General features: G+C 38.0%; 2 protein-coding genes across 4 annotated transcripts; one reads left to right on the forward strand and one right to left on the reverse strand.

Moving 5' to 3' along the window:
* Nucleotides 1–17,033: 17,033 nt before the first annotated feature.
* Nucleotides 17,034–24,002, forward strand: LOC104119054 (histone-lysine N-methyltransferase, H3 lysine-9 specific SUVH1). Of its 3 annotated transcripts, XR_011411081.1 has the most exons (5): nucleotides 17,034–17,181; nucleotides 17,471–17,517; nucleotides 17,827–19,815; nucleotides 19,886–20,052; nucleotides 23,731–24,002. XR_011411081.1 is itself a non-coding variant. In XM_009630456.4 (4 exons), the coding sequence occupies exon 3, from the start codon at nucleotides 17,889–17,891 to the stop codon at nucleotides 20,001–20,003; it is 2,115 nt and encodes a 704-aa protein (XP_009628751.1). In that variant the 5' UTR covers nucleotides 17,034–17,181; nucleotides 17,471–17,517; nucleotides 17,827–17,888; the 3' UTR covers nucleotides 20,004–20,052; nucleotides 23,731–24,002. The 3 variants fall into 3 exon arrangements, 2 of the variants coding, with proteins under 2 accessions (XP_009628751.1, XP_009628753.1); XM_009630456.4 differs by having other exon boundaries at nucleotides 17,827–20,052; XM_009630458.4 differs by lacking the exon at nucleotides 17,471–17,517 and having other exon boundaries at nucleotides 17,056–17,181; nucleotides 17,827–20,052.
* Nucleotides 24,003–25,484: 1,482 nt separating this feature from the next.
* On the reverse strand, nucleotides 25,485–26,643 carry LOC104119055 (chlorophyll a-b binding protein 16, chloroplastic). The gene has a single exon (XM_009630459.4). It carries the CDS (start codon nucleotides 26,521–26,523, stop codon nucleotides 25,723–25,725), a length of 801 nt encoding a protein of 266 aa, XP_009628754.3. The 5' UTR covers nucleotides 26,524–26,643; the 3' UTR covers nucleotides 25,485–25,722.
* Between the last annotated feature and the right edge of the window lie 68 nt (nucleotides 26,644–26,711).

Consider the following 26,711-nt stretch of genomic DNA (forward strand, 5'->3'; position numbering starts at 1 on the left):
AGGGCGCCAACCCCTGGTTACATTTCCTCCAATTCTTTCAACCTCACTCGTAGGAGACGCACTTCATAGCTTGAGTCATTCCAATAGGAGACACACTTCCTAATATGAACCATTAATCCTAGGAGACGCACTTCCTAGTCCGAGTCTTTCAACCTCACTCGTAGGAGACACACTTCCTAGCTTGAGTCAACCGTATTCATTTTAATAGGAGATGCACTCCCTAATATGAGTCATTATTCCAAGGAGATGCAATTCCTAGTTCGAGTCCTTCAATCTCACAGTCATTCCAATGATACCCATGGGACACGCACCTCCCAAGTCCAAGTTATATCAATTTTATACCTAAGATAAGTACATCCTTTTCGGAGCCTTTAGTTTCATTTTTGGATATTTCAAATAAAATAAGCTGACCTGCAGTTTTACCCAATAACTCGCAAAATTTTCTTAGTGCCAAACTGGGGCAGAAAATTTTGTTCGTTTTGTCTGTCTTTGATGGCTTTGTAAGCCCTGCCGTAGAGCACATGTTGTGATGATTAAAGCTTGCAGTTTCAGCTTTCTCATCATAATAAAGAAGTTTTTCGGTCACAAGATAGTTGGAGTTAGCTTGGATAATGTGTCAGCAGCCCAGCTTCTCGAGTTTCATTTTTCCGAACTCTGATCCGGAAAGCAAGCAATCGAGAATGATCCATGATCCTTTCCTCAAAGAGCATCAAGATCCAATCTAAGGTCAACACAAGCGAGCAGGTCAAGAATCAAGATTTGACTCCACAAGACACATAGATTAGGAATTTTGTAACTCTTAGTTTCCAGACATATGTAGTTCTTTCTCTTTTCCTTTTGATGCAAGCAGCAAGTAACAGTAACAACAACAACAACAGCAACAGCAGTCTTAAATCTAGTGTCTGGTAGTCCCAGCTACCAAATTTTTCCAGAACTACACTGACCTGATTCCTCTAAACAAGGATATGTAGGCTACCTCGGAAGCAGGGTTCGGTCACCATTTTAAAAAAATGCTTTCATTGGAGTAATATGTGAGCAAAAATTAGCCATGGCATTCACTTTTCTTTGCACGAAAACTCTTCATGTTCTCGAGCAAAGAGGGCAGCTGTGAATACCTAATTTTTGTACTATTTTAACACCTCCTAAAGTCATTAGTGTTTTGTTGCTTTAATTATATTTCCCAATTTTTGTGTCTTTGATTGCATATTTCCTATCATAAAAATACCAAAAAAATAGTTCTTTCTTTATTTGTGCATTTTAGGAATTAACTAACTATTCAATTGGTGAATTAATCTAGTTAATTAATTATTTGAATAGGTTACTTAATTAATTTATTTGTTTGTGTAAATTTAGTTTAATAAGTAGGATTAAGAAAGAAATTGGGCCAAATTTGAAAGAGAAAGTGGCCAAAAATGCAAGATAAGGGGCTGCCTTTGAAAGGGTCCGGAACGACGTAGTTTTGCCTCAAAACTACGTCGTTTCATTAAGTGACCCAAGATCAAATCTCATCCATTGATCACCCCTTGATCTAATGGTCCATATTTGATCTCTCAAGAGGTATTTAAAGCCTCAAAAATCTGAAAAATTCCCTCATTTCCCCCATTAACTCTTTCTCTCTTCTCTCTCTCTCTCTCCTCTCTCTTCTCTCCGCCGCCGCCGCCGGAAATCACCCACCGGCGGTGGACCACCTCCAAACACCTCTAAATTAGCACCATATAATCTCCACAACCTCCTCTTCCCATATCTCCAAACCAATTCCTTCAAAAAACCCTCAAACTTCTTGAATTTTAGATCTAAGAAACTTTAGCCGCCACTTTTTGGTCCAAATTCTTGAAGCTCCGGCCAACACCACCCTACAACACATACATGAATGGATAGAGCTCCACGAGACCTATATTTTCCTACCCATTTCACCCCCAAAATCCCCGTCCCCGCCGGCCCGCTCCTCGCCGCCGCCACGGCTCCACTGCCAAAATGCCCCAAACCCCCATTTTAGCTATTTTTCGACTCAAAGACACTCGTTTCTTTTGGCGAGATGCTGAAACGCATTTCGTTCTAGCATCTACCCGAAAGAAACATGCGTTTCGGAGTTGGGTAGTCGCCTTTTAGCATCTCCGGCGTCTTCTCGTGGCTCGAATGGCTTCAAGCATACTTGTTAGGTATAATCGTCATCTCTTTAATTAATTTCTGATTTTTTTTAATTTCGTAGATTAGTTTCTAATTTTTTTTATTTTTTTATTTTTCTGTTTTGGTTATTTTTTGTTAATTAGAGTTTCAAGTTAGGTTTATTTAATTAGCTATCTCTATTAAGTTTAGTGGTTTGTTAGATTCGTTATTGATTTAAACATGATCTTTAGTGTATTAGTTAAATCGTTCACTTAGTTAGTCGATTATTTAGTTGTTGTTAGTCGTTGTCCGATTGTTAACGACACTCGTTCTGTTTTGAGCATTAGTTTATGAATTTAGTTGTTTGTTTAGTAATTAGTTTGCACAAATCAAATTTATTCCCATCAAGTTGGTTTTAATACTTAGTTCAATTACGTTTTTAGTCTTGTCTATGCTTTGTCAGTTCATAGTTGTCCAAGTTTGATTTGTGTTGAGCAAGTAATTGTTTGTTGATGGTTAAAATCTGAAGTTTAGTTTATTTTATTATAGTAGCTTACTTTTACTAGTAGGGTGGCTGAAAGGACATTTTTTCTCCTTGCTTCTGACACAACAGATTTTCAGGTTGTCCTTTCACCTTTGGGACAGATCTTGAACAATGTTTAGCACACAAAGTCAGTCTTTTGGACAAATTTTTGGTGAACCAAAATCTGTCCAAAAAATCTAACTTTATTTGCCTATTGAAAGGGCTGCTTTTCTCATATAAAAGGGACTCTCTTACACTTAGAATGCAGAGGCCTACTCACTGAAAAGGGGGATACTCTATTACACACTCTATCTTATACTGAGACACATCTTGGAGAGTTGCTTAAAGACATATATCTTTGAGAAAAAATCGGCAGCTTAATACATATAACAAGCTGAAATTTCAGAGTTTTGTGAGGATTATTTGAGTGCAAAAATCTCGAAAAAAATAGAAAGACCCCTTAGGCAATTTGTGAAGTTGATAGCTACCAGTTTCAAGCATCTTTGTTGAGTTTTTCTGGGTTGTCTTAACACTTGAGTTGCTGCTGTTTCTACTGTATTTGCTGCTGAGTTTTTTGTTGCTGCACTGCTGTATTTTATTATTCCACAAACCAGGTAAATTTCAAATTCTTATATTGCAGATTCTTGATGATAATAAGAAGGATTTGATCCCGGTTTGGTTGATGGAATATATTAGATCTGATTTTGTTTCAAGATGAGAGTTATATTAGTGTTATCATTATGTAAATCTGTTAAAAATTCATTAAATTATCGTTTTCTTCTTTATATATGTGATTGAAATTGCATTCTGTTAAGATTACTTAGTTTAAGAAAAAGATAAAGACCCCACTTTTAATCATGTGTTGTTTAGTTTGGGCTCTTTTCCGTGAGTTACTTTCATGGTTCATGTATAATTATCTAAGAAAGACTTATAGCTTCAAATGTTTTGATGCTTTGAATTATAGCCAACATAATGTTATACTTAATATAGTTCTTCTCTTTAGCATTGAAGTATTACCGTTTTTTTGTAGTTTTTATATTTAGTCGTGATTTTTATGTTGTTAATGAGTGTAGTTTGATTAGTGCCATGATTGATGTAGATGAGTAGAAATATTATGTTAGTCCTTAAGAAATAGTTGGTTAAGAAGATAAAAGATAATAATTAACATGTAAGTTTCTTTTATGAAAAAAAAAAAATTTAGTTTGGACATCAATGTAAGAAGCAATTTGGGCTTAGAAGAATACTTGTTATTTTGTGTTGTCTTGGACATCAATAAATTATCTTTTGTTAAATAAAATAAGTAGTCCAATACCATGAAAGTTTAACATAAGCTTACCCGGGTTTAATGTCTTGCATTAGTGAAAATTATTTTTAATAATAATATTTTTTTTTCAGTCGAACAAGTAAAAAATAAAAAAGAAGCGCTTTTTAATTAATTTAAGCGATAGGCAATTTTAGGCACGTTTGAGATGTAGACCATGTGTTCATACACGGTCCTTGGTCGATTTTGTTTTTAATAAAGTAGTCATGTGTGCATTCCCGCTCCTTGACTTTTCAATATTAATTGTATTTAAACCATGTGTACCGACACGTTCTTTGTTTTAATACATATAATTAAATAAGGATTTTGTGTGCTTGCACGCTCCTAGGCCAAAATTATTAATTATTAAGCAGCACTAGACAATAGTAACTTAAGGCAAATAATACACACTTTATCCAAAAATAATTCAAGCCAAATTTTAGTCAATAAAAGTGACCGTGCTAGAACCACGGGATTCGGGGAATGCCTTACACCTTCTCCCTGGTTAACAGAATTCCTTACCCGGACTTTGTTTTCGTAGACCAATAATAATAGAGTCAAATCTTCCTTTGATTAGGGATTCAAATAAAAGGTAACTTGGAATACCAACAAAATCAATTCCAAGTGGCGACTCTGTAAATAAAATAATCCCCACTCAATTTTGTCACTTTAATTGGAAAAACCCTTTAATCCACACAATATTATTTTGCGGGTAGAAAAAAGGGTGTGACAAAGTTCTTTAAGAGGTAAAAGGATCAAAACAATGTCAATTAAGAATAAAAAGGGTATAGGCTTGTAATGTGGGTACCAAATAAAATTCAATAGGCTCAAAATGGTTAACTAGGGATAGATTTTATTTGTGATAAGTAATAAGCTCAAAAAGATTAAAGAAAGCCTAAAATCATTTTTCAGACCGAGCATCACCTCAAATTTCGCTTCAACTCACATACCGGGCAAGTTCTAGACACAAGTACAATACATGGACTATACAAAAACCTCACCACACATGGCACATGTTTTACTAAGGACGATCACATCCCGACTCTCAAGCAATGCAAGTATTCACGGAGCCACAAGATATTAAGCATTAAGCGCAAAGTGAACACGAGTCAAGAAAACGAGAAATAGTCGTCACAAAACATGCTATCTAATATATATAAAGGCATCAAGGTTAACATCACGATATAGGGGAGATACTACACATGCCAAAGCATAAGTATGTTACTATGAAACAAGTCAAAGGCGCTTAGATTCATCATTCTTCCTCCTTTTATTTCCTAAATTCCTAATCTATTCTTTAAAAAAAAAAACTATTACTCATGGTTCAAAATACATCACATGGAAAAGAACCGAGGCACAAAGAAAAACCACAGGAGATTATTATTACCTAAAAAAATTTACTAACTACTTTTCTGCTTTTCTTTAGTTTTCTGTCAATCTTCTAATACTAACACTAATTTCAAAAATCAAATGAAAATCTTTTTGTGTTTTTCTAAGGACCTTAATCCCTCGAGAGAACTGTCCAGGTAGTCCGTCGTCGGGAAAAGTCCTTTATTTTCTACGACTACACATATCAATGAACTGAGAGTTACTCCATATAGATGACATTTACTAACTATTAAAGGCCATTAGTCCAGTGAATATTACAGCCCTCAATAGTATCAAAATCAACAAAAATTGTAACAGTTAAGTACATTCATCCACAAGCATAAGGATAACCCCCACCCCACATTTAAAACCGTGCTTTGCCCCCAATGCACACAAATAGTGTAAAGTAGGATGAGAAGAAACTCCCCTCAAGTCAAGGTGGAAGGCTCATCCGCAGTCTGTGGAAGAGCATCAGCATCCAAGGCATTCATTAAGACCCCCTCCGGCCTGGCGATAGCATCTTCACGAATATGGGGAGCTGTCACAGTCCTATCATCAACAACTGGAGCTGAGTTTGTAGTAGGTGGGACATCGGCCTCAGCAGGCATGGTGTGTGGGGCCTCAGGAACTATACGAGAAGCAGAAGTAGATGGTCCAGCAGTGGACGATGCAAGCAGATGTGAGATGTCTATATCTACATGATGAACCAGAGCACGGAGGAGTAATGATACCTCCCTCATCATCGTGGCCTGCTCAGTCTGAACTCGGCTTAGATCCGCACGAGTCTGACTCAACTCATCCCTGGTGGCACTCAACTCGACACGAGTTGCTATCAACTCAGCCCTGTTCTCTTGCATATCAGCTTGCATCTGCTCAAACAACTGTTGGATGGTGAGCTTAGAAGACCTTCCCTTGTTCGGCTCTAGAACATGAGTAACATCATATGGTCCTGGAGCTTTAGCCTTAATGTCATCATTCTCCTTGTCCCATAGTACTCCCATCTCTGTCAAGAAAGCCGATAGGGTATTTGCAAAGAACAGCCTCCACTTGTAATTCATCCTGGTGCGCTGCATTTGGTCATGCATGATGGCTCCTAAGTTGAGCGGTTTTCCCTCCAATAAAGCATACAATACTATTGCGCGGTGACGAGGGACATCAGTTTTGTGTTGGCATGGCATCAGGCGGTTGCATATGAAATTAAGAGCCATACGTGCTAACGTACTCATGAATTCCTTGGCCAGAGAATGGTACTCCATACTCCCATGTTTCCAATTTGCATCCTTCCTGGTAGGGCATAGGACCGACCGAATGTGTGCATAATCTGGTGCTGTGCATATGGAGTCAAACCTATCTGTTAGTGTGTGTGGCACCCCTAAGAAGTTATTCAGAGCTTCAGTTGAGACATTAATATCCACCCCTCGTACTCTCACAATGCTGCCCCTGGAATGATGCCAATTGGCGTAAAGATCTCTGACGATAGTGAGGTTGTCTTTGCCGTGACCCTTCAAGATAGGTCCCCATTGTTGCACCTCTCGAATTGATTTTAGAAACTCTGGGTACTTTTTCTTAAGTGTTCTGATGTTGATCGGCTTTTCTGGAATGTACTTCTTTGAACCCGGTATCTTATTATAAGCTCGGAATGCCTTTTCATTAACAAAGTTCTTCTTCCAAGCAACTCGGTCTATTGGTTCACCCTCATCTTCATCACTCATGTCGACATGTAGAAGGTCATTATCCGAATCGGACTCGGACTCAGATTCTGCAGTAATCTTCTGCTTTCCTTTATCAGTCGGATCACTCTGTTTGGAGGCTTTTCTCTGGTATGTCACAGGTTCTCTTATCTCTATCCCTTTGCTTGGTGGATTTAATGATGTTGTTGTAATACCCTTCTTCACTGTCCTCCTGACTAATGGTTCCTCTTCTTCTTGCTCTGAATCATCAATTAATTGCCTAGTCTGCAGTTCCTTTTCTTTGTCAGTCTGCTTCCTTTTTTTTCTGTGGATTTGGAGCACCTGTTGCCTTTCCGGTGGGCTTTTTGGGTGGTTGCTTGTTATTATCTTTGTCTTGTTGCTTGGACAGTTTGCTCGTTGCTGCTATTTTCCAGCCTCAGTACCTGCAATGCGAAGAAATCAACAATGAGCGTATAGAACAGTGAAGTTCAGCTATAAATCAGTTGCAACATCTAGCACTTCCAATCATTTGCGTCTGAAAGTATAGCCCATGTCTTTCAGCAGGGATGTGATAACTCTTTTCAAGTTTACAAATAAGCACTTCGCGATATAGATATCATTATGCACAACATGAGGTTTATCCGAGCGACGCTCACTAACCATGTTCAATTACACATAGCAGCTCACTCGACCCCACACTTATTCTCACGACATATCATTACGCATAGAGCTCACACAATTCAGATCGAGTAACACTTTACAATTCAAGACGTCTGGCATGTGCCGGATGTTCAATTCCCTTAGACAATCTTTCATAGGCGAAAAACATTCCGACAATCAAGACACACGACCCTATACTTATTCACTAGTATATACCAGTGTTGCTCGGTTACTCAGAATTCACCGGCGCCTAAATTTACCTCTCGGGCAATTCGTCGAATAGGTGATATGCAACAATTGTGTCTAGTTTCTTCTATCAGTGGGGTAATTCGACTACCCTCCCAAAATTAACGAGATGAAGGGAATTATAGTTTATCATCTCGCAACCATTACAACCAATAGGAACGACATCCCCAAACCTCAACCTTTTTGAATCACATGTGTGACCTTTAAATTGGTAAACTTAACCTAGGGGAATTTAGGGCAAGGGGTCTGTTGCTACCAGCGAGAGAGAGAAGAGAGGAGAGTGAGAAGAGTAAAGAAAAAGAAAAAATGGGAGCGAAGATACATACCTGTACGCGAGAGAAGAGAGGAGATGTGTTTGGTCACAAGTGAGACGAGAGGGGAGGGTTTGGCCAGAATGCAATTTTGTGTTGAATTGTGTTTTGGCATAGGATGTGTTAAAATATAACACTTACCTGTGCGTGCGAGCTTGGACGCGACGCATCCCCACTGCTTTCTCTTAAATTGGTTGGACGCGATGTGGACGCGATAGGCAGACTTCACTACCTTGAGCAAAAAAAAATATTTTCATTTTTTTTTATACTGAGGGGGATGTGACGCATCCACCCTGTTTTCTCTGAAATTGGTTGGACGCGATATGGACGCGATAGGCAGACTTCACTGCCTTGAGCAATTGGTCCGTCAAAATTTTTGCTGAGGGGGATGCTACGCATCCACCCTGTTTTCTCTGAAATTGGTGGATGCGACGCATTTTTATTTTTATTTTTTTCTTTTTTTCATCTTTTTTTTAAATATATATATATACATACAAGATCTAATTCCTAAAAAAAAAATAGGACTTGGGTGACCTCCCAAGAAGCGCCTGATTTAACGTCGCGGCACGACGCAACATGTTCTTCATGCCTCCACCAAATCCATCGAGGTCTTGTGACGTGCAATGTCACCACCCCAATAGTGTTTCTCTCTGGCCATTTACCAAGAATGTCGCATTGGAACTCGTATCACGTAATTCTACCGCCCCATGAGGTTTCGCACTAACCACTTCAAACGGACCCGACCATCGAGATTTAAGCTTTCCGGGAAAAAGCTTTAGCCTCGAATTAAACAAGAGAACCTCTTGACCTGGCTCAAACTCACGATGTTGGATATGCTTATCATGCCACCTCTTTGTCTTTTCTTTATACAATTTGGCATTTTCATACGCATGCAATCGAAATTCATCAAGCTCGTTGAGTTGTAGCAATCTCTTCTCACCGGCCAAGTCCATCTCCATATTTAGCTTTTTAATCACCCAGTAGGCTTTGTGTTCAAGCTCAACAGGTAAGTGGCACGCCTTCCCATAAACCAACCTATACGAAAAAGTACCTATGTGGGTCTTGTATGTAGTGCGATATGCCCATAATGCATCATCCAGCTTTCCGGCCCAGTCCTTTCTATTCCCACTTACTGTTTTCTCCAAAATCTGCTTTACCTCTCTGTTGGAAACTTCTACTTGACCACTCGTTTGGGGATGATAGGCTGTGGAAACCTTATGCTTAACTCCATACTTTGCAAGAACATTATTCAGCAATTTGTTACAAAAGTGAGTTCCCCCGTCGCTTATCAACACTCTTGGAGTCCCAAAACGTGTGAAGATGTGCTTCTTTACAAAGCTTACCACTACCTTTGCGTCTTTAGTAGGAAGAGTAATGGCTTCCACCCACTTAGAAACATAGTCGACCGCCACCAAGATGTACCTGTGCCCATTAGAATATGGGAACGGTCCCATGAAATCAATCCCCCAAACATCAAAAAGCTCTACTACCAGAATATTTTGCAAGGGCATCTCATGCTTCCGTGTGATAGTTCCGATTCTTTGGCATCTGTCACAATTTTTAACAAAGGCATGTGCATCCTTGAACAATTTTGGCCAATAGAAACCTGATTGTAGTACTTTTTGGGCGGTTCTATCCCCGCCGTGATGACCTCCATAAGGCGAAGCATGGCAGTCATGCCGTATAGCATTCATCTCTTCCTCAGGAACACACCTTCGCACCAACTGATCTGTGCACTGCCTATATAAGAATGGCTCATCCCATATGTAGAGTCTCACATCATGTAAGAATCTTCTTCTATTGTCAGGTGTCAATTCTAGTGGCGTCACCCCACTTGCAATAAAATTCACATAATCTGCATACCATGGGGCTTCACCTGAGGTGACTGCTAATAACTGCTCATCAGGAAATGTTTCTTTGATTGACCCTCCTTCAGCTACATGGTTCCGACTTTCTAATCTGGACAAGTGACCAGCCACTTGATTTTCTGTCCCTTTTCGATCTCAGATCTCTAAGTCAAATTCTTGCAAGAGGAGGACCCAACGAATCAGTCTCGGCTTGGCGTCTTTCTTTTCAAACAAATATCTGATAGCTGAATGATCTGTGTAAACGATGACTTTGGTTCCCACTAGATAGGATCTGAACTTGTCAAACGCCCACACCACTGCAAGCAACTCCTTTTCAGTAACTGTATAATTCATCTGAGCTGGATTCATAGTTTTGCTCGCATAATAAATGGGGTGAAAGATTTTATCCCTCCTTTTCCCCAAAATAGCTCCGATTGCTATGTCACTTGCATCGCACATCAACTCAAATGATTGCGCCCAATCTGGGCTAATGATAATTGGTGCAGTCACCAACCTTCCCTTCAGCTCCTCAAATGCTCTCAGATAGGCATCATCAAACTTGAAGGGCACTTCTTTCTCAAGAAGCCTGCATAAAGGAGAAGAAATTTTCAAAAAATCTTTAATGAAACGACGATAAAAACCTGCATGGCCCAAGAAACTGCGAATGCCTTTGACGGATGTCGGTGGGGGCAATTTTTCAATCGCCTCCACCTTCACTTTGTCCACCTGCAAACCGCTTTGGGACACCTTGTGCCCCAAAACTATACCTTCACGTACCATGAAATGGCATTTTTCCCAATTTAGCACCAAGTTCGTCTCTTCACACCTAGCAAGCACTTTATCAAGGTTCATTAAACAATTATCAAAAGAACATCCAAACACAAAAAAATCGTCCATGAATACTTCTACAAATCTTTCAACCATGTCAGTAAAAATAGCCATCATACACCTTTGAAAAGCCGCAGGTGCATTACAAAGACCAAAGGGCATTCTCTTGAACGCATACGTGCCATAAGGACATATAAATGTAGTTTTCTCTTGGTCCTCTGGGGCTATAGCAATCTGATTATACCCCGAATAACCATCCAGGAAACAGTAATATTCCTGGCCAGATAACCTATCAAGCATTTGGTCAATAAAGGGGAGGGGAAAGTGGTCTTTTCAGGTGGCATTGTTCAATTTTCTATAATCTATGCAAATTCTCCATCCAGTGACAGTTCTTGTTGGAATTAAATCATTATTTTCATTAACTACTATAGTCATCCCCCCTTTCTTTGGCACACATTGAACGGGGCTTACCCGTTTGCTATCAGAGATTGGAAATACAATACCTGCATCAAGCCACTTAATCACTTCTTTTCTTACCACGTCTTTCATGATTGGATTTAGTCGGCGTTGTTGCTCTACACTTGGCTTGTGTCCGTCCTCCATGAGGATTTTATGCATGCAGAAAGCTGGACTAATGCCTTTAATATCAGACATTGTCCACCCAATTGCTCGCTTGTGCTCACGTAGCACCCTCAATAGCTTTTCTTCTTGCAATTTAGACAAGTGACAAGAAACAATAACAGGTAAAGTGTCATAACTACCCAAATAAGCATATTGAAGGTGGGGGGTAGGGGTTTAAGCTCCAATTTTGGAGCTTCTTCAATTGACGGCTTTGGAGTGGGGCCACTTGGCCTATTCAGGGGGTCAAACGGGTGTATTCCTTGCATGTAAGCACATGATGCATCTAGGATATGCATCATCTCTTCAACCTCATCATCAATCATCAAGCTATCAAACAACATGATTGCTTTTTCTAGAGAGTCGTCTAGATATACACTCGTGTCAAGAAGTTGCTCATCAACCTCCACAACAGATATCATAGAGAGCTCCTCATAGTGGCGGGGAAGTTGGATTGCTTTGTAGACATTGAAAACTGCTTCCTCGTTGTCCACCCTCATAATCATTTTCCCTTCTCTCACTTTAATTATTGCATCACCACTAGCCAAAAGAGGTCGTCCCAATATGATTGGAACTTGTTCATCAGCCTCAAAATCTAGAATAATGAAGTCAGCTAGGAAGATAAATTTCCCAATTTGCAGCAGCACATCTTCAATCACTCATTCAGGGTAGGCTATGGACCTATCAGCTAATTGCAACATCACAGTGGTTGGTCTTGGAGCTCCCAGACCCAATTGCTTAAACAAGGACAATGGCATCAGATTTATGCTCACACCTAAATCACAAAGAGCACGACCCACATCAATATTACCGATTCGCACTGGAATGTTGAAGCTGCTAGGATCCTTAAGCTTTTGAGAAAGCTTGTTTTGGACCCTTGAAGTGCACTCCTCAGTAAGTGCAACTGTCTCGAACTCAGTCAATTTCCTCTTGTGAGCCACTATATCTTTTATGTACTTAACATACTTTGGAATTTCACGAAGTACATCCACTAATGGAATATTTAATTGAACCTGACTCAACATAGAGAGAAATTTGTTGAACATGCGATCGTCATTCTTTTTCTGCAATCTCTGGGAGAAAGGTGGTGGTGGCCTTGCAGCCTCCATTCGCTCTGAACTTGTATCATTTTTCTTTGACTCGTGTATTGCCTTAGGGGTCAGCTCCCCCTCAGGTATAGGTTTGTCCTTTCTCTTCTTTGGCACTTCCTCTAGTTCTCTCCTATTTCTGAGTGTAACTGCATTAACTTGAGGGTTCTTCTCTGTATCACTGGAAAGAGAGCCTGTAGGTCTAGTATTTTGATTTGCTGCCAACTACCCCATTTGCCTCTCAAGATTTCTGAAATCAGTCCTGAGCTGTTGATTGTCAAGTAACAACTTTTTTAGCAAGTCATTCGTACTCTCTTCTGTTTGTTGGGGTGGCTTCTGAGGCTGATTGAAATTTCCTTGAGGCCTATACTGATTCTGATTCTGTTGATTTTTGCCCCATGAGAAGTTAGGATGATTCCTCTAATTTGGATTGTAAGTGTTCCCATATTGTGCATGCTGATTCATCGGACCTCTGTTTTGTTGCCCCACATAGTATATAGATTCAGGATTCGTGGGGCACATGTCACTCATATGACTGTCACCACATAGTTCGCAGCAAATAGACATTTGCTGTACATGTTGCATCTGTTGTGTTTGTTGCATTGTCATTCTATTCATCTGATTTGCCAGCTTTGCAATATCTGCTCTCATGGCTGAGACGTCATCAAACTCAATCACCCCGGCTGCCTTCTATTTAATTGCTCTTTTTGCGTCCCCATCTCCTTGCCAATTATGGTCATTAGCAGTGAAGTTATTTAGCAAGAGTTGTATTTCACTATAGGCCTTGCCATGCAACTACCCCCACAAACTGAATCAAGATTCATCTTTGATGCCTCGTCTAGCCCATCAACAAAAGTGTGACCCAATACCTCATCAGTCTGACAATGATGTGGGCAGTCTCTGAGTAGCTTCTTGTATCTTTCCCAAGCTTGACAGAGTGTCTCGCCATCCCGTTGTTGGAACCCAAGAATTTGGCTCCTCGGCGATTTTGTCTTCTTAGTAGGGAAAAACTTGATTAGGAATTTCCTTGTTAAATCATCTCAAGTGTGGATTGAGTTCGCAGGCTCATTTTGCAACCATTCCTTAGCTTCCCCCAACAATGAAAAGGGAAATAGTGTCAGCCTGACATAGTCCTTGGAAACGTTCGGATAATTGTAAGTGTCCGTAATTTCCAAGAAGTTCTGAATGTGCCTCTGCGGGTCTTCATGAGATAGACCCACATATTGCCCTGTGGACTGAATCAGCTGTACCATGTACTGTTTGAGTTCAAAATGCCCCGTGATATCAGGCTTTACGATAGCCTGAGTCATATTAGCAAGATTGGGCCTTGCGGCTTCTATCACCGGACGCTCCTCATTACCTGCCATCTCTATTGGCTGTGGTTGAACTACGATGTCCAACTCTCTTTCTATTCTCATTCTAGCTTCGACTTCCCTTCTCACTCTATGAAGTGTTCGTTCAATCTCTGGATAAAAAAGAAGGAGGTTGTTTGCACTTCTACGCCTCCGCATTCAAGAGAAGATCTTGCGTTAACACAAACAAGGCAAACTAAAAATTAAAACTTGAACTAATAAGTAATAAAAGCTTAACTCAGTCAAGTAGCTAATTTCTAAGTCCCCGGCAACGGCGCCAAAAACTTGTTGAGACCAAACACACTCACGCAAGTATACGTGGTCGTCAAGTAATAGAGTAGTGAATAAAGTATCATTCTTACGAAGACTTATGATTAACTTTTGACTAATTCAAACTCAAATACCTTATCGATTCAAGCGATTTCTTATAAAATAGATAATTGTCTAATTTACTACCTAAAGACCATCAAGTAATGAAATACTAGAAATCAACACAACACTTAAATAGTTTTAAATAACAATCAATGGGAGATAATATTCCAGAGTCACGGGTTATCTAACAATCATGTTGCATTCTTAGCTTAAAATAACTAATTGATTTATTTGGATTGTTGGTTGACAGGGTTGATATTACTCATAAGAATCTGTCGAACCCTTACTCGCCTATTCAAGCTAACTTAATACCTATATGTCTATGGAATTAAGATTAACAAGCACGCATTTACAATTCCTGTATTGCAACTGAGCAAGGCAATTAGGTATATGTCTATCCCAATTGCAAATCCATTCCCCGATGCCCGGGTTTAAGACTTTGCTCTATTTAATTCTTGCAATCTAGAGTTCCCACTTTCGAGTTCAACTCTAGATTCGTAGATAGTATTTCACTGTTAGCTACTCAGCAAAATAATTAAAAACAGAATTAAATAAACAACCCAATATGATAAAATCAACTTTGTCAAATTAAACTTCAAACATCAACATTCATGTATACCCATGACCCTAGAACAATAAGGTTCTTAGCCACTTGTGTTCATGCAATCATCAAACAATTCACAAGAGTGCATAATAATCAATAAAAGAAGGAAAAATAAGAACTCAAGATGAATTCCGTGGTTCCCCAGCTTTTTTGTGGCTTGTTTTTCTCTTCCCCGTAGTTAGATGCCCTAAAAGAGGCATTTTTGGCTTATATATTACGTACAAAAGTCGTGGGTCAAAGTTCTCCTATTCCTAATCCGACTTGGCTACAGGGATTGATGCTGGGGTGGATGCGTCGCATCCACCTCGTCCTCCACTTCTCAGCTTCGCATGCTATGGTGGATGCGTCGCATCCACCCTTTGTTCCTCCTACTCAGCTTTGCCCAGGTGCGGATGCTATGGCGGATGCTATGGGCCGACTTCACCGCTAAGGGTGCATGAAATCTGATTTTTTTCTCTGGATTGGATGCGACGCATCCAATCCCGCTTCCTCTACCTAGAGCACCTTTTCTTCATATTTTTGCACTCCAAACACCCTAATTCATCACACACAACTCAATTAGTCATAAAATCAATAATTAAACCATGTTGGACATTTTAAGGATCAAATAGCATCAAAAAGCGGTTAAAACATGAGTAAAGTAACATCAACACATATCGAAATATGCCCAACATCAAAGAGGTAGGTGATTAACTATAAGAGAAAGTTTTGTTTGCTTAGGAAAAAAATGGGTGTATGAGAGTTTTGGATGTTGGAATATTTTTGAAAAGAAAGAGGAGAAAGAAATGGAAGAGGGAGAAGGATAGACTAGGAAAAAGTATTTTTGTTTATGGGTCCTTGATGTAGGTGGGTTTATTTTAATTAAGGTAAGTTTTAAATTAGGTTAAAGGGACGATGACACGTGAAAATTAATTAATTTTTTTTTAAAAACCAAACATGGCTATTAGTCATAAGGGTAGTCTTGAGCGGGACAATAAATGGTGAAGGTAAATTTTACAAAATAATTGGACGGAGGGTATTACTTACCAACTCCAATAATTTAAAGGTAGTTTTGATCTTTTTCGGTAGTTTATAATATTGTAGTGAAAAATGATTATAGTAAAGATTTTGAGAAAAATGTATTGGGACTTGGGAGTATTTCAAAAGTTGAATTCTAAGCGACATGACTATATAATAGTTGCAGGAATTAACGACCGACACTTCCTTTATATGGGTGTAGTTTCACTTCAAATTTGAGACATTACAAGATAACTGATAATAAGCTTGTTATATCCTAATAAACAACTGTTTGTTTTTCCCAAAAATTAGGCAATCATTCTTTTGAGATGGCAAATGATAATATCACGCTTCAAGCCTTCATTGGTCCTTCGTTGGTTTTGCATATGCTTGAGATGGCAAATGATAAACTGCCTGAGCTCTACCGTCTCAACTTTAGAACCGTCTGATGATACATTATAAAATTAATAATAAAACATATTTTAAGAATAGTCTAGTATGCATAAGTAACACTTCAATATTTGACCGGTCATTAATGACAATAGATTACAATAAATGATCATTAGCTTAATCCCTAATGTTGAATTATTTAGTCAATACTTGTTTTGACACTAGTAAAGACAGTAAAAGAAATATACTAAGAGCATCAATATCATATAAGAAGTATTAAGTGGATACTATATGATACTAATATTTTTGCAAAAAATATGATTGAACTAGTAACCTAAAAAGTTGGAATTTTGATAATATTTTTTTCCCCTCATAATAATAAAGTTTTTCAAATGACCGTAGATTTTTACAAGAATCTTTGCACAAATGGCAAGATGGATTCACTATTTCTAATCATTATATATAGATTATACATGATTATACACATATTATATATGAATTATACACATAATATATATCGATTATTTTTAATTTAATCGATTGCTTGAACTGTTATTTGGTTGCCTTCAGTCAGTTAAGGTCGCTCCAAAAAATAATATCCGATAAAATATTTATTTTTTGTATATATATATATATATATATATATATATATATATATATATATATATATATATATATGTGTGTGTGTGTTATTTTTTATATTTTTTATATTTAGCTAGCAAATATAAATTATTTTTAGCTTACCGGCTAAATATATAACTTGCCTTTCGTTTATTCTTCATTTTCGCAAAAGCTCGAATCCTCGAATGTACTAATAGAGCGAAGTCCAAAAACGCCCTACTTTTCACCCATTCCAAATCTCTCCCCCTCCCTTACAATCTCAGTCCTCTCTAATTTTTAAGGTATTTCTCAAAGTACGATGATTTGCTTCTATTTCTTTTTTATTTATGTTTTCCTGTGAACTTTGTTTCTTAAATCTGATAGTATGAATTTGAATCTTTGACTTCATTTCTTAGGGTCAGCTTCTTTTTAGGTGTTTTTATGTGTGAATTCATTTCTGCTGATTTTTCGGTTGTTTTTACTGGTTTTTGGGTTTTAATTCCATTTAGGGTTTTCTCCTTGAAGTTTAAGCTTTCATTTTGGAAAGTTTTAACTCATTTTTTTTTGATTAATTTCCTTTTTATGATGCAGGAAATTTTCTTTAATATATTTGAAGAGTTTGCAGTTTTGGAGATTTGGTAAGGTTTTAACTTTTTTGAATAATTTTTTTTTAACAAAGTACTCTCTCCGTCCTAATTTGTTTGATGTAGTTCGGATTTCGAGATTGAAACGTGGTGTTCTTTGACCATGATTTTTTTGTATGACTTTTAAATATTTTGAATTGTTAATCATTGCGACTTGTAGTACTTTTTAAATTTATAGATTCTATGTTCGAATTTGCTTGAATTTTGACTCTCGGAATCCGAAATGTATCATTCTTTTTGAAATGAAGGGAGTATTATTTTATGCCTACTTTCTCTGAATTATTACTTGCTTTGTGTTGGTAGGTCAATGATTGAAAAGGGGATTTGAAGTTGTAAATGTGAGTTAAAGTTGGTTGATTTTGATAATGGAACAAGGTTTGCGTTCTGAGGGTAATAATCCTCCGAGCATCGATAAGACTAGGGTTTTGGATGTGAAGCCTTTGAGATGTCTTGCACCTGTTTTTCCATCCCCAAATGGAATGTCTTCTGTTTCAACTCCACAGCCATCACCTTTTGTCTGTGTTCCTCCCACTGGTCCGTTCCCCCCTGGGGTTGCTCCATTTTACCCCTTTGTGGCTCCAAATGAGTCGGGAAGGCCAGGTGAAAGTAGTCAACAAACTCCAAGTGGGGTGCCGAATCAGGGCGGCCCTTTTGGTTTTGCGCAGCCTATATCTCCTGTTCCTTTAAACTCATTCAGAACTCCAACAACTGCGAATGGAAATAGTGGGAGGTCCAGGAGGGCTGTAGACGATGATGATTACAGTAATTCACAGGATCAGAATGACCAATTTGCCAGTGGATTTAGTGTGCACGTGAATAATGTTGAAGATTCCGGTACTGGAAAAAAAAGGGGAAGACCGAAAAAGCCTCGGAGAGCTCAGCAGGCTGAGGGGTCAACCCCTTTGGAAGTGGATGTTGAACCTTTGTTGACTCAGTTGCTCACGTCTTTTAAACTTGTTGACTTCGATCAGGTCAAGAAAGCTGATGGTGACAAGGAGCTAGTGGGGAGGGTACTGTTGGTTTTTGACTTGTTCAGAAGAAGGATGACCCAAATTGACGAATCGAGGGATGGGTCAGGTTCTGGTAGAAGACCAGACCTAAAAGCTTCTAATATGCTGATGACAAAGGGAGTTCGGACAAACCAAACAAAGAGGATTGGAAATGCACCCGGGATTGAAGTTGGTGACATCTTCTTCTTCAGGATGGAATTGTGCCTAGTGGGATTGCATGCGCCAACTATGGCTGGGATAGATTATATGAGTGTCAAACTAACAATGGACGAAGAACCTCTTGCGGTCAGCATAGTGTCCTCTGGAGGATATGATGATGATGGAGGTGATGGCGATGTATTAATTTACACTGGCCAGGGTGGAGTCCAGAGGAAAGACGGGCAAGTGTTTGATCAGAAACTTGAGAGGGGAAACCTTGCTCTGGAAAAGAGTGTGCATCGAGCCAATGAAGTAAGAGTAATTAGGGGTGTTAAGGATGTCGCATATCCAACCGGGAAGATTTATATTTACGACGGACTTTATAAGATTCAGGAATCATGGGCAGAGAAAAACAAGGTGGGCTGCAATGTATTCAAGTACAAACTTCTGAGAGTCCCTGGGCAGCCCGAAGCATTTAAAGTATGGAAGTCAATTCAGCAATGGAAAGATGGCGTGGCATCACGTGTTGGAGTCATCCTACCGGACCTGACGTCTGGTGCAGAAAGTCAACCAGTTTGTCTTGTTAATGATGTAGATGACGAGAAAGGACCTGCCTATTTCACATATATTCCTAGTTTGAAGTACTCAAAACCTTTTGTAATGCCTAGACCCTCTCCGAGTTGTCACTGCGTTGGCGGGTGCCAACCTGGTGACTCCAATTGCGCTTGTATTCAGAGTAATGGTGGCTTTTTGCCTTATAGTTCACTTGGAGTTCTTTTGAGTTACAAAGCCTTGATACATGAGTGTGGTTCGGCCTGTTCATGCCCTCCTAATTGCCGAAATCGAATGTCTCAAGGAGGTCCTAAAGCTCGTTTGGAGGTCTTCAAGACAAAAAATAGAGGTTGGGGACTCAGATCTTGGGATCCTATACGTGGAGGTGGTTTCATTTGTGAATATGCTGGAGAAGTCATAGACGCTGGTAATTACAGTGACGACAATTACATTTTTGATGCAACCCGTATATATGCGCCATTGGAAGCCGAGCGTGATTATAATGACGAGTCTCGGAAAGTCCCTTTTCCCCTGGTCATAAGTGCCAAGAATGGTGGAAATATTTCTCGCTTTATGAACCATAGTTGTTCGCCTAATGTTTACTGGCAGCTTGTTGTACGACAAAGTAACAATGAAGCAACCTACCATATCGCCTTTTTCGCCATTAGACACATTCCTCCCATGCAAGAGTTGACCTTTGATTATGGTATGGACAAAGCCGATCATAGGAGAAAGAAGTGCTTATGTGGCTCGTTGAACTGTAGAGGTTATTTTTACTAGTCTTCAAGGTTTGATGACGCAAAGGGATTTTTCTATTCCACTGGATCAGGTTAGGTTTCCTTTGTTCAAAAGTCAAAACTCTCATTGTGATTGCTCATTTTTCCTTTTTAACCCATGGGTAGTGATTATCATGAGAAACATAGATAAAGTAAATTGGTCAATATTTAAAGTCATGTGAACGTAGTTTAAGTAAATTGGTGAATATTTGAAGTCATGTGAAACTCTTAAGTCAATTGGTTAATAGTTAAAGTTGCTGGCTATCTTCACATATTATGACTACGCTGGATTTTAATCCGAAGACTGCCTTCAAAATGAAAAGAGGCACATGCTAGGGTAGAGGCGCAAGCCATTTCTTTTTAATTTAAGTTTTTAATTTTTGTAAGTTGCAGATGTGTTTGAAATAATGGGCTGAACACAATTTTTAATAAGTGCACGATTTTATTTGGGCTACAAATAAGTTTTGGTACAAACACAGTTTATTTTTGGGGACTTTTTCGTATATATACGAGATTTTAAACTTATTTATCCGGTTTTGTCTAAGTTTTCCTATTTACGGAAAGTAACTAACGTTTTTTTACAAAATATATACAAATTCGGTCAAAATTTACAATATATCTACAACATAAATACAATTTTTTTGTACAGAATCCAGTAAAAAACTACAATTTACGTACAATTTATATACAACTTATATATAATAATGTTAGTTGTATATATTTTGTATGTCGTTTCTACACCCGAAATACAAAATATATACAACTTGTTTAAGTCTCATTCTTCGAGTTTCAATCTGAAATTCTTACCAAAACAACCTCGAATCCTCGTCCAATTCTCTCAAAATTGAGATATAAACTCCAAAGAATATTCCCGATCATTTGTAACAACACCCATTCCAAACAAATATCAATTTCACAAATTTTGATTTTCGAATTCAAAATTTCAAAGTATTTTAATGGCTATCAATAGAGTTTTTAATGGATTAACAAGGTTCCCAATTCAATCTACTCACGTCTCATTAATACTATTTAATTTATTGATTTCAATAAACTAAAAGAAATCTACTTTGAGATATTAAGCTAGCATCCTGGAATTAAACCAACTTACAATTTGAAAACAGAAAGTGGATTGCACGGAATTAATTGCAATGTTCTAACTTCTCTGCTTATACAGTACAATTAATTTAGTTTTTAACATTTGGATAAAAAAAGGTTTGATCTTTGTTTTGCTTTGAGGATAGTTGCTTTGATTTGAGTTGGAATAATAAGAGTATGGTGCTTTTTAATGGTCAGAGAAGTTTGCAGTCCACAAGGAAGGCAAAGGTGGAGATACCTTTCTAATGGTACTTTATAAAATTTTGTATATAAATGGTAAATTGTATATGCTAATCTAATTAAGTTATAACCTCTGTAAGGGGTAAATAAGTTTATAATATGATATTATTTTTACCAAAAAACAGGGTTATTGTTTAGTTTTAAACTAGCCCAAGAAGAAAAAATAAGTTGAGCTACTTAAAAGTTAAAAGACACTTATTATAAAATAAGTTGGGCTACCCTTGGATGAATTATCTTATACAAATAAGGTTTATTGAACACCACTGGAATAACTTAAAATAGTAAATTCAAGCAACATTGTTAATCAAAAGAAATTTACTTTTCAATACTTCTAATTAACTGTCATATGTATCTTACGTGCACATTTATTGCACTATCCCAGCGCCCCTAATCGTACATATATACATATTGGTGAATCCTAAAATAATAGGAATGACGACTCCGACCTCGAGATCCCTCCCCTTATCAAATACTTTATCCATGTAAAATAAGCTCCGTATTTCCTTCCCTGTTCAGTTATGCTTTCCCCTCTCCTTTTCTCTTTCTTGATTTCAATTATACTCGTTTCATCACATTTCATGTGACCAATTTGATTGTCTGGTGTAAGAAGTTAGTTGACTTTTATATGTTTATATATATAGATATACTACTGTCATACAATGTCACAGTTTATTCTTTTAATGTTAAAATTGTTAATTTTGAGTGGGAGCTAACATAAACTCATTCAGATTAGGAAAAGGGAACATGAACCATTGAAAACTGCTCTAATAATTGTAGTGATCAGGTTGTCAAAGTATATTACAATGTTTTAGAGAGTTTGACCTCAAATCAAACTGTGGCACACAAAATGGGACAAATGGAATGTATATTCTTTGAAAGAGGAGTGGATAACATTACATTTGTTGTAAAAATGTGATTTTAAATGGATTTCTGGTATAAATCTGAGGAATTTGAGTTTTGGAACTTGGTTGGAAGTTGTGTAGATATTAATTTGTAAAACGTCGTGAACCAACTCCCTCACAGAAAATTCTTGATCTGATCAAATCTTAACAAATTTTGTGTTTTCAAAAAGAGGTGGAGGAAACTGATGATATCAAGTGTCCCTTTGCTAAAGATTCACTGAAGCAATAGAGGTGTTCATTTGTCATCCTTTGTGTCCTTAGGACACCTTCTCTCTCTCTCTCTCTCTCCCTCTCCCTCCCTTTAAATTTCCATTCTTTTCCCCGGGGGGGGGGGGAGGTGGGGTGAGGATGAGTTTGAGGAGTTTTACTTGTAAACGGAATACTTACTGATTCTGGAATTCTGGATGTCTTTTATTTGTGTTTTTTCATACCTCAACAATTGGTGTTCCTCCTTTCTGTATTTCTGCTGAAGGTTTCCTGTTCCTTAACATCATCTAATTGTCCTACCGAGTTTCTTTCATATTTTCAGGTAACTTGATATTTTAGAGCCAAAAATTAAGTGTACTGTAGCCGTGTTAGAAACTACAGTGTCTGTTAAAGTTCTTACTGAAAACATGGACAGTTATGAATTGGTTATTTTCGGATTTTCTAAAACGAAATGGTCATTACTCATTAGTTTTCTTGCTGTTGCTGTTGTAGGTATGTGTTGAGAGATAGATTACTGGGGCGGAGTTGAGGTTAATTGATGTGTTAATCTATACAGTAGAGAAGTTTGGTTTCATTCTAAATGCAATTTTTGGTGTGATGACATTTTCTATTCACATGGATGCTCACTAAAGCACACTGCAATAGTCCTGCTACTGAGCATGTTTTATTATCATTTTAAGTAACGTGGGAACAACATTTCATCTTCTTAGCTGTCACAAGGAAAAAATTATACATATGTATATATATGTGTGTGTGTATATATATTCTTTTCACATGGATGCTCAGTAAAGCACACTGCAAGCTTCGGTAAAATTCTTAGTCCTACTATTTTTAACACCCCTACCGAGCATGTTGTAGATATCATTTTATTACCCACCCTATGACAAAAATGTTAATTGAATGTTGTAGATATCATTTTATTACCCACCCTATGACAAAAATGTTAGTGGTAAAGCATTTATTTGTCGAATTTTATTTACCATATTAGTATTTGGTGACAAGGGGAAGATGTGTCGTGCTCATGATCAATTTGGCTTGCATTTCTCCATTTTCTTCCGTTTTGTCTCATATGGTAGCCGATCCAGAGTGGTTTTGGAATTAGATACCTTATGAATCAACTGTATTCTCACTCGAGTATATCTGATTTTTTTTGTGTTTTCATTTCCTTTTTCCTTTGCTTCCTTCATGTCTCTTCTACCTTTCGATAAATCTTTTTGTGTTCTTCCTGCACCCATAAAAAAAATATATGGTGGACATGCTAAGTGTGCTGGTTTTCCCTCTTGTCAGATGATCATAGGTTGAAGATCAAAAATGCGAATGGATGGCGTCGAAACTGTAGATTTATCGCATCACAGGGAGCGAAGTCCTTGGTGTTTGTAGTTGTATCTTATCAGCTTGCTAAAGTTTTGTAACTTTTTGTAGCTTTGATGTGTCAAACTTTATGTTTGCAATTTCTAGTCAGCTTGTTGATGAGGCATAGGTCTTTGCTCATCATAATTTCCCTAGTTGAACTATTTCCCTGTGAAATTCTCTACTAAGACGTAGTTATTTTGTTCTGACTGCTCGTTCCCCCCCCCCCCCCCCCCCCTCTTCCTCTTTAACTTGTTTGATATTATTAAGATTCTGAATCAAAGGGGGTAAAGGAGAAGAAGTTCCATGCCTTATTATGGCTTAGACTGTTGAGGTACAAAGCTAGCTTACTATATGTAGTTATTTTCTCATTTAAAGAAAAAAGAGAGAAGGGTATGTATATATTCTTGATTGCATGAGCTACCGAGAAGCCTCTTTCTCTTTTACATTTCACAAAATGATATGGTAGCTCTAGCTCTACTAGAGCTACTGCTAATTTCTGCATTATGCTTAAATTGAAAATTTGAAGGGGAGCCTTGCTGTAACCGGTAGAAGTTGCTGCCATGTGATCTTCAAACTGTCTCTTGTAGAAATGTAGAGTAAGGTTGCATACTATAGATTCTTATGGTCCGGCCTTCCCCGGCTCCCGGCTTAGTGGATCGGGCTGCTCTTTTATGCTTAAATTGAAAATTTGCAGTTCACCTCACATTTTCTACTGAAAAATTTACAGCTCGAGTTGGTATTAGCCATTTAAACTTTGAAAATGGCTGTATGTCTAATGCTTCCTGCATCCTTTGCCATGGATGATGAATAGTTATTACAAGAGAAAAATTTAAGGAGCTATTCAGTTATTTACAAACAAACGCAAGTCCAATCACCATTATTACAAAGTTGTATGAAGCTACATGTATTAAGCCAGGAAATTCAACGTGTTCAAGAGTGCGAGTTATGAGCCATCAGCATTTTTATTTGGTCCTTTCTTGCTAGGGGCGGGATCCAAACCGAAATTTGAATTTTTTGGATTTTTGGTTTGGATTTTCGGATTACGGATTGGATTTTTGTTTTAATTTTTAAAATTTTTGGATTTTGGATTTAATTTTTAAGATTTCGGATCGGATATTGGATTTGGTACTTTGGATTTTTGGATATCCGAAAATACAAATTTTTTATACTTTATATTTAGTCCCTTATCCATATGCCAATAATAATAAGTTCAGTACCCTTCCCATTAGATATTATCTCATATATTCAATATTAATTACTGAGTTACTGTTAGAATATGTTTTATTTAGACATGATTTTACTATTGCTACTTCTTATCAGCCGTATTAATGTTTTTGTTGTATTTTTTTGATAATAATTTCATTACTTGAATAATTTATTTGGATGATTGTGGCAAGAATGAGAAACTTTTCATGCAATTTAACATGAGTACTTCATTTGGATATTTATTTTTTGTAAAAAGTAGAAATATCTCAACTTATACTGAAAATCCATAATATCCAAACCGATTAATCCAAAATCGAACTTAAAAAATCCAATCCAATCCGAATTTATTGGGATTGTCATTTCTTCCATCTGAAAACAGATTCAATTCAAACCGAAATTCTCATATTCAATTCGAACGGTGGAACGCCCACCCCTATTTCTTGCTCAAACATCACACTGTTTCTTCTGTGGATATCACAAAATAAACATCAGAATATAGGCAGGCACTTGTATAATTTTAACCTAGCAGAGGCCACAAAATAAACATTATGAAGAGACATATACAACCTGATAGTACTCTTGCAAAATGTTGACATAAACAACATGGAACTACACAATTATTGGAGACCAAATAAAAATTCATAGATAATCTCCAGTAATATACAATAGCTAACTTTACAGGGTTATCAAACAATCAGAAAAGACTCGTATTTAAGATCTTCACTTTCCGGGAACAAAGTTAGTGGCATAAGACCAGGCGTTGTTGTTAACCGGGTCAGCAAGGTGGTCAGCAAGGTTCTCCAATGGACCCTTTCCGGTGACGATAGCCTGAACAAAGAATCCAAACATGGAGAACATAGCAAGTCTACCATTCTTGATTTCCTTTACCTTGAGCTCAGCGAAAGCCTCTGGATCTTCAGCAAGGCCCAATGGGTCGAAGCTGCCACCGGGGTAAAGTGGGTCAACAACCTCACCGAGAGGTCCACCAGCAACACGGTAACCCTCGACAGCTCCCATCAACACAACTTGGCAAGCCCAAATGGCCAAGATGCTTTGTGCGTGGACCAAACTTGGGTTGCCCAAGTAGTCAAGTCCACCCTCGCTAAAAATTTGGGATCCAGCCTTGAACCATACAGCTTCACCGAACTTGACACCATTACGTGCCAAGAGTTCGGGGAAGACACAACCAAGAGCTCCAAGCATGGCCCATCTGCAGTGGATCACCTCCAACTCACGGTTCTTGGCGAATGTTTCTGGATCAGCTGAAAGTCCAGCAGTATCCCATCCGTAGTCACCAGGAAACTCACCAGTCAAGTAACTTGGAGACTCACCAGAGAATGGGCCCAAGTACTTAACACGATCAGGACCGTACCATGGGCTACCAGAAGAGACAGGCTTGGCCTTGCTAGCAGTCTTCCTCATAGTAACTTTCCCATTTCCAGTAATTTCAGAGGAAGATGGTGAGAGTTTTACCGCCTTTCCGGCAAAAGGAGAAGAAAGAGCTGTGGTAGAAGCAGCCATTGTAGGAGTAAAATGATAACTCTTGAATGCACAAAAAGAAAGAGTTGATTTGAGGCTTGAGTTTCATGGGCTTTGCACTAAGTGTATATAAATGGCTTTACAGGCCCAAAGACCCTTATCCTTGAGTATCTATATCTACTTTTCAATTGGTGGATTGCAATTTTTAACCTTTTGCATTCTTGTCCATT

This window comes from Nicotiana tomentosiformis, chromosome 9, assembly GCF_000390325.3.
Source record: "Nicotiana tomentosiformis chromosome 9, ASM39032v3, whole genome shotgun sequence".
Taxonomy (NCBI): Eukaryota; Viridiplantae; Streptophyta; class Magnoliopsida; order Solanales; family Solanaceae; genus Nicotiana; species Nicotiana tomentosiformis.